Here is an 8,973-nt window from a genome sequence, read left to right as displayed (position 1 = left end):
GTTAGATCTTGAAAATCCAAGACCCAAAGGTCTAGATCTAAAGTTATTAAGTTAAATCTAACACAAGTGTATGAAGTTATAACTAAAAAGTTATACTTCCATGTTCTTGAACTTTTAAAGTTAACTTTTGTTTAAGAAAATGAGCTTTAAAAGTAAATGGGGTTTTGGAGGATGTAATAAAAGGAAGATGCAGGTGAACGTTTGAGAGAGAGAGAGAAGATATTGAAATTTTCCGACCATCTTCCGAACTTGGGGTGTCTAAGACCTTACCCCGACTGGTTCTGCGTTTCTTGCCCATCATATTTATCCTTATTGGCTTTATTTCCTAATCTACGTTGTATAAATCCTAGTTGTACTACTACTTTTTAGGACTGAACATTGAATTACTATTTGCCTATGCTTCTTCCTTTGCTTTTACGGAGTCTTACTTACCTCTGCCTCTACTCTTTGAATTAGGATTGTTTATTGACTGTGTATTATTAAAACGGTATTATATTATTGCTTCTGCTCATATTGTTGCTTTGATTCTTTATTGACTTATATGTTGTATTTAGATATTATTGCTTCTGCTTAGATTTTTTTGTACTATTCCCATTAGTGTTGTTTTAATAAGTATTATTAATTATAATATTTATTATTATTATTATTATTATTATTATTATTATTATTATTATTATTATTATTATTATTATTATTATTATTATTATTATTATTATTATTATTATTATTTTGTTGTTTTCTTTTGTAGTTCCATTTTCCTTATTTCGTGTCTATTTATCGTTTCCGTTTCCGTTTCATAGGGTAAGATAGACACTAGACATTCCCATGGTTACTTGAGGTCATGTCCTCCTAGCCCAGGGGCAGGTAGGTTTATAGGGCCTAGAAGCGGCAATAGGCTAGCGAGATCGGACAGGATTAGAGTAGGTAGTTTGAACGTGGGAACTTTGACCGGCAAACGGTATGAACTAGTGGAGACTTTACGTAAACGTAAAGTGGACATTTTGTGTGTCCAAGAGACTAGATGGAAGGGTCGAGGAGCGGCTAAGATCAAGGACTACAAGTTGTGGTTCTCGGGATCAAGAATAGCTAGAAACGGTGTTGGAATCATTATAGGCACACCCTATAACGAGAATGTTGTGGATGTGGGTAGGCGGAGTGATAGGATTATTTCGGTTAGGTTAGTAATCCAAGAGGTAACCTACACAGTCATTAGCGCTTACGCACCTCATGCGGGCCTGGGTGAAGCGGAAAAGAGACTCTTTTGGGAATCGTTAGATGAGGTTGTGAGGATGTGCCCTCCAGATCATCGATTACTTATTGGTGGAGATCTTAATGGTCATATTGGAACGGATGTTGAGGGTTATGTGGGAGCCCATGGGGGCTTTGGGTACGGAGTAAGAAACGAGGAAGGGCGCTCTATTCTAGAATTCGCTGTAGCCCATGATTTAGTTGTGGTAAATTCGTTTTTCAGGAAGACTATTGCGCAGTTAGCAACCTTTCATAGCGGGGGTCATAGTACCCAGATTGACTATTTGTTAATTCGTAGAGGTGATCTTAGGACATGTGGAGACTGTAAGGTCCTGACTGACTTGACCTGCTCCTCCCAGCACAGATTGTTGGTTATGGATTTAGTTCTCCAACGACGGGCCACCAAGAGTGTGAGGCCCGGCTAGCCTAAAATCCTGTGGAAGAAGTTGAACGGAGAGAAGGCAGAGGCTTTTAAAACTTCAGTTGTAGAAAAAGTTGATGCAGGAGTGGAAATGGCATCCTATGATGACGCGGATCAGATGTGGAATCTTCTAGCGTCCACCATTAGAGAGGTAGCCAAAGAAGTTTTAGGTCGGGCAGTAGGGTCTTCAAGAGGACACAAGTTTGATAGGGAATCTTGGTGGCTTAGTGACGATGTCCAAACCAAAGTCGCGCTTAAGCAAATTAGGTTTAGGGAGCTTATCACTTGTCGGGAGGGGACCCTGACGGATAGAACTAGGGCCGGAGAGAGGTATAAAGAAGCCAAAAGAGAAGCTAAGAAGGCTGTAGCCCGCGCAAAGGAAAAGGCATACGAAGATTTATACAGGAAATTAGACTCCAAAGAGGGAGCAAATGATATATACAGGATAGCCAAAGCTAGGGAGAGAAGGCCCAGGGATCTAGATAACATCAAGTTTATCAAAGACGAAGCTGGGTAAACCTTAGTAAAGGAAGACAAAATTAGGAAAAGATGGGAAGGGTATTTCTCATCTCTATTCATTGAGGGAAGACCCGAGTCTCTCGAAGACCCACAAGACCCCGATAATGAACAATCCCAGAACAACACGGATTGTGGGAAGATCAACCAAGAGGAAGTACGAGTGGCACTACGAAAGATGGGGAGAAATAAATCCGTGAGACCGGACCAGATCCCCATTGAGGCGTGGCGGTGCCTTGGCGAGGATGGTGTTAGGTGGTTGACTTGCCTTTTCAATATGACGTTTCGAAGCTCTAAAATGCCTATGGAATGGAGACTAAGCGAGACTATCCCCATCTATATGAACAAGGGAGATGCTCAAAACTGTGGTAATTATAGAGGCATAAAACTACTTAGTCATACTATGAAGCTGTAGGAGAGGGTGATTGAGACTAGACTTCGACGCGATACATATATTTCAGAGAACCAATTTGGTTTCATGCCAGGGCGCTCTTCGATAGAGGCAATCCATATTATTAGGAACCTGATGGAGAAGTATAGAGAAAAGCAAAAGTACTTAGAGATGGTTTTCATAGACTTGGAAAAGGCCTACCATTGCGTTCCACGAAACTTGATTTGGAAGACCCTTAATGGTAGAAGTATCCATCGTAATTATATTAGTGTTATTAGGGATATGTACGAAGGGGCAAAGTTTTGCGTTCGAACACCGGTGGGAAATACCGAAGCTTTCCCAATAGAAGTAGGCCTGCATCAGGGATCGGCCCTTAGCCCTTTTCTTTTCGCTTTGATCCTTGACGAGCTTTCTCGAGGGTTACAAGAGTGTATCCCTTGGTGCTTGATTTTTACTGATGATATTGTGCTTGTTTCTGAATCTAAGGAGGAGCTAAATAGAAGACTGGAGCGATGGAGGGTGGCCTTAGAAAGCAATGGTCTAAAAATTAGTAGACAAAAAACTGAATATCTTAGTTGTGATTTCAATAGGAACGATGACGAACAAGAAGATGGAGTGAACATCTGTATTGGATACCAGATCCTGCATCCACAAACTTCGTTTAGATACCTAGGTTCAATGCTCCACAAATCGGGGAGGATAGATGAAGATGTGTCGCACCGAATTAAAGTAGGGTGGGTAAAGTGGAGAGCAGCGACTGGAGTCTTATGCGACAAGAAGATCCCCCTTAAGCTAAAAGGGAAATTCTTCAAGGTGGCAATTAGACCTGCCATGCTATACGGATCAGAGTGTTGGCCATTGACGAAGGCGCAAGAGAGAAGGATGGAAGTGGCAGAGATGAGGATGCTTAGGTGGACATGCGGTAAAACCATGCTGGATATGATTCCAAATAGTGTTTTTAGGGAGAACCTGAAAGTTAGAAGCATCATCGACAAGCTAAGAGAAGAACGGCTTCGATGGTTTGGGCATGTGAGGAGGCGACCTCTTACTGCACCTGTTAGGAGAGTCGAGGCACTTACAGTTGACGGTGTAAGGAGAAGGGGTAGACCTACACGTAGGTGGGAAGATAGAATAAAGCTCGACTTGAAGGAGCTTTTATTGACTGAGGACATGACTTCTGATAGGAATGAGTGGAGGACTTTAATTAGAATAGACGAGTAGGTTTTGGTACGTATGTGCATGTGGGTTTGTGGGTTGTGTGTATGTGGGTTTGGGTGATTGTGTGTTTGTGTCCTCTTTTATTGTGTTCTACGTACGTTTGTTTATGTATGTATGTATCTCCTTGTATTATGTATTTTCGCGCCTCGCTCTTTACCAAAACCCCCCTCTTGGTTGTTGGGTATGTTTATGTGTGCAGGTATGTTGGTGTATGTATAGTTGTTTGTGTTTGTATGTACACATGTTTAGGGTACGGATGCTTGCATGTTTATGTATGTATGTTTTTGGGTATGTTCCATATAGGTATGTTTTATGTATGTTTCAGTGCGGATGTAGGTAGGTATGTATGTATGTATGTGTATATGGATGGATGTGGGTGTATATGTTATGTTTGTATGTATGTATGTATGTATGTATGTATATATGTATGTATGTATATATGTATGTATGTATGTATGTGGTTACGTATTTTTAGGTGTGTTTATGGTTGTTTGTATGTGGCCATATATGGTTAGTGTTCTTTTAGTGTAGCTTTTCCCGATATCTTGAGCACTACGCATCGGTCTAAGGTACGTTTTCTACACACAAAGAGACACACATAAATATATATATATATTACTATCATCATTTATTTATTTATTTTTTAATTACGACTCTATTAAGTGAGGCAATAGCAAGCGTCGATTTACTGGCGACTTGACTGACGCTTAGAGTCCAAATCGAACTCCAGGCATGTTAAAACTCATGAAAATTTGATTTCTACCATTTTCATGGCGTATTTTATTTTATTTTATTTTATTTTTAGTTTTTATTATACATATATATATATATATATATATATATATATATATATATATATATATATATATATATATATATATATATATATATATATATATATATATATATATATTTTATTATTATTATTATCTTTTCTATTATTATTTATTTATTCATTTATTTATTTTATTTTATTTTATTTTATTTTATTTTTTTTCCTATTTTTTGGCCGGAGGTCCGCTTGGAAGCAATCTCTTTATTCGTCGAATCGGGAGAGGGAGGACTCTCTTCACTCTTGTGAGTGTTTCACTTGAGGTGGAGAAATGACTTCTCTTTATTCAAGGATAAAGGAAGGATTGTCTTCGTCTCACCTCCCCCATACCCCACACATATGGGATTGGGTTTTGTTGTTGTTTTGTTCAAGAAAAATGAGATCAAAGTTAACTAGTAACACTTGACCAACAAGAACATGAATCACGAAATTAAAGTGCAAGTAAATGAAGTAATTGTGAAGACCCGTCCTAATCCATCCGGACGAAGTCCATATCGATTATAAACGATTCACAACAGTTGATTACATCGCGAGATACTTGACCTCTATATGATACATTTTACAAACATTGCATTCGTTTTTGAAAAGACAAACTTTCATTACATCGAAAGTTGACAGGCATGCATACCATTTCATAATATATCCAACTATAATTGACTTGATAATAATCTTGATGAACTCGACGACTCGAATGCAACGTCTTTTGAAATATGCCATGAATGACTCCAAGTAATATCTATAAAATGAGCAAATACACAGCGGAAGATTTCTTTCGTACCTGAGAATAAACATGCTTTAAAGTGTCAACCAAAAGGTTGGTGAGTTCATTAGTTTAACTTAAACAATCGTTTCCATCATTTTAATAGACCACAAGATTTCAGATTTCCATTTCTCATAAACATACGTCCCATGCATAGAGACAAAAATATCATTCATATGGATTGAACACCTGGTAACCGACATTAACAATATGCATATATAAGAATATCCCCATCATTCCGGGATCCTCCTTCGGACATGATATAAATTTCGAAGTACTAAAACATCCGGTACTTTGGATGGGGCTTGTTGGGCCCGATAGATCTATCTTTAGGATTCGCGTCAATTAGGGTGTCTGTTCCCTAATTCTTAGATTACCAGACTTAATAAAAAGGGGCATATTCGACTTCGATAATCCAACCATAAAATGTAGTTTCACGTACTTGTGTCAATTTCGTAAAACAGTTATAAAAGTTGCGCATGTATTCTCAGCCCAAAAATATAAAGGGTAAAAAGGCAAATGAAACTCACGATACTGTATTTTGTAGTAAAAATACATATGACGTCATTGAACAATGCAGGGTTGGCCTCGGATTCACGAACCTATATCAATTGTGTATATATTAATACGTATAATGTAAGTTACAAAATTTCATTTATTAATATGTATTATTTATATATTATAGTTTTGTAGAATTTATTCTAACCTTTATTTTAAAACGTATACTTATATTATATTTTAAGTTATATTTTATATATATATATATATCGATTTTATGTATATATATCTATAATGATTTACGTTTATATAAATAGTGACATTAATATATTTATATACATATATTTGTGGTTAGTATTGTATTTATGAAATTTTATTAGTTTGTTATGTGAATTATTAATACAATCCTAGTATATACCATAAGTATATATATAGTGTACAAAAGATTTATTTGTTAAAATAATAATTTAGATAATAATGATTTACTAATAATAATAATAATTTTATTAATAATGATAATACTAATAGCAAAAAAAATGAAAATGATAACTGTTAATGATACTAATAATAATAACTCTAAAATAATATTAATACTAATACCATACTTATGTTAATAATAAGGGTTCTAATATTTATAAAATGATAAATGATAATCATAATAATACTAGTAAATATTAATGATGATACTGATAAATATGATATTATTAATTGTAAATGTACTGATGATACTATTATTTATAAACCGGTACAAATTCTAATATTGATGATAATAATATATTTTTATTTCCTTCATAATAATAATAATAATGATAATCATAATCATAATCCTAATGATGATAAAATACTAAAATGATAAGTTTATTACTAATAATAATATTATTAATACCTATCATAATAATAATAGTAATGTCTATAATACTTTCAAATATGATAACAAGTATGATACTAATAATAACAATAACAATAACAATCAAAACAATCACAATAATAATAATAATACTAATAATAATTAATATATAATAACAATAATAAAATTAGAAAAGAAAACTACCTCACATGAAAAGAGTTTCAAAAAAAAAAAAAAAAACTACCGTCCTCTGGACTCGATCTCGTGACCACATGCTCACACGCAAACACTCTCGACCATCCCACCAATTCTGATTCTCTGTACTAATATCGAATTTAAATTTTATATATAAACTGTTTTTCTTCTATTCCTCTTCTTCTCCACAAGTCTCATGGATTCAACAAAACATCAATAACCAAAAAAAAAAAAAAAAATCAGGGTTCCTTTTAAAGCTTCAAAACATTACAGAAAAAAAAATAATTTGGGTTCTAAAATAAAAAAAAAAACACTAAAGGCCTACTGCAGCGTCGGTTCTTGGAACAAAACAAAAAAAATTGATTTCGTAATAGATAACATTATAGATAATGTTTATAACACGAAATAGTTTTCTAAACATGTATAAAAACTACTGGAATCATCAATTTGATCAGAAACATATACACGAACGCGAATTTGTCTCAAGAACAATTGTTGACTTTTTTTAAACTAAACTTTGACTTCAAAATTCAAGATCGATATAAAGATTTGAGAGTTGAGATTTTGCAGATAGATTCAAAGAAAGATTTCTAACCTTTCTGCATTTTTAGATTTTGAAACTTTATTCGAAATTGAATTAAGAGAAAAAAAATTGGAGCGTGCAGAGAAGAAGAAAAAAAAAATATCGCTATGCTCTTTAATCCCATTGGATTTCCTTTTTATTTGATTTGCAATTATACATAATCATTTTGTAATAATAGAGATCGGTTGATAAAAAATGGAGAAAATGTCAACATAGGTTCACGAGTTTGGAGCAGGAAAGAAACAAAAAAAATAATAATAATAGAGATAAAGGATACAGAGGTCAAGCGTATAATATAGATGTCTACTGTTTTTTTTAATTAATAATAATAATATATAATAACAATACTATTAATATCTAATAATATTAATAAAATTAATAATAATGATAAATATAATATTAATGATAATAATAATTGTAAAAATGATAATAATAATAATAATAATAATAATAATAATAATAATAATAATAATAATACCATACTAATTATGATAATATTAATATTTTATCGATAATAATAATATTAGTAATAATAATCTAATTTATACATCCAATTTCATCTTTATATGATATAAAGTGATATTATGAATACAAATATTGATATTTGACGATACAAATAACATTACTACAACAACTATATTTGTATTTAAATTTAATTTATTAATATCATCTATTATTATGTAATATTTAATAATTATGTAATATGTATTGTAACATATACTGAATATTATATATTTATGCATTTTAATATAAATATATTATAATATTTATTTACATACTAATTATATTATACTTATGTATGTAATTATGAAAAATATAAATGTTTTATATATGTAAGTATTATATATATTTATTAAAATAGTACATTATTTCATCATAGATATATTATAAATTTCTACATATACATAATATAATAATTATGTATAAAATCATATATATATAGTTATATTTATGTATATATGTATACTACCATATATATAAAATCATGTTTTAAATGTTGAGTAGATGATTAATTATGTATATTAAACAATTAACTACAAAGTATAACATTGTACATTTAATATTTTGATAACGTTGGTAAAATATGTTTGAATCATTTATATACAATATACTATATATATTCAAAATGAAAATCTTTAGTTATTAAATGTTATCTTTTATAATAACAAAATTACTTAATAGTTCATTAATACTAATATAATTAGTTTTATATATAATTATTTATATTTACATTCTTAGTTACAATTAAAGGTTCGTGAATCGTCGGAAATAGTTAAAGGTCAAATGTTATCATGAAATAGTTCAAACATAATGAGACTCGGTTTAATAGACTTTGCTTATCGAGTCGAATCATATAAGATTATGTTTAAATTTGGTCGGAAATTCCCGGGTCATCACAGTACCTACCCGTTAAAGAAATTTCGTCCCGAAATTTGAGTGAGGTCGTCATAGCTAACAATAAAT

At 32.3% G+C, this 8,973-nt stretch overlaps 1 protein-coding gene across 1 annotated transcript; it reads left to right on the top strand.

Annotated features, from left to right (window-relative positions):
* The first annotated feature begins 1,760 nt into the window (after positions 1–1,760).
* Positions 1,761–2,600, top strand: LOC139901488 (uncharacterized). Its single transcript, XM_071884197.1, has 2 exons — positions 1,761–2,182; positions 2,258–2,600. The coding sequence occupies exons 1-2, from the start codon at positions 1,761–1,763 to the stop codon at positions 2,598–2,600; spliced, it is 765 nt and encodes a 254-aa protein (XP_071740298.1).
* The last annotated feature ends 6,373 nt before the right edge of the window (positions 2,601–8,973 follow it).

Source organism: Rutidosis leptorrhynchoides, chromosome 3 (assembly GCF_046630445.1).
Source record: "Rutidosis leptorrhynchoides isolate AG116_Rl617_1_P2 chromosome 3, CSIRO_AGI_Rlap_v1, whole genome shotgun sequence".
In the NCBI taxonomy this organism is placed as follows: Eukaryota; Viridiplantae; Streptophyta; class Magnoliopsida; order Asterales; family Asteraceae; genus Rutidosis; species Rutidosis leptorrhynchoides.
This window is presented reverse-complemented; position numbering and strand designations above follow the sequence as displayed.

What these genes read in the sequence shown, in the direction of transcription:
- LOC139901488 (XM_071884197.1), top strand. Translation starts at nt 1,761, where the DNA reads ATGGCATCCTATGATGACGCGGATCAGATGTGGAATCTTCTAGCGTCC. An exon ending in TTTATCAAAGACGAAGCTGG is followed by an intron (nt 2,183 to 2,257) that starts GTAAACCTTAGT and finishes CATTGAGGGAAG; the next exon opens with ACCCGAGTCTCTCGAAGACC.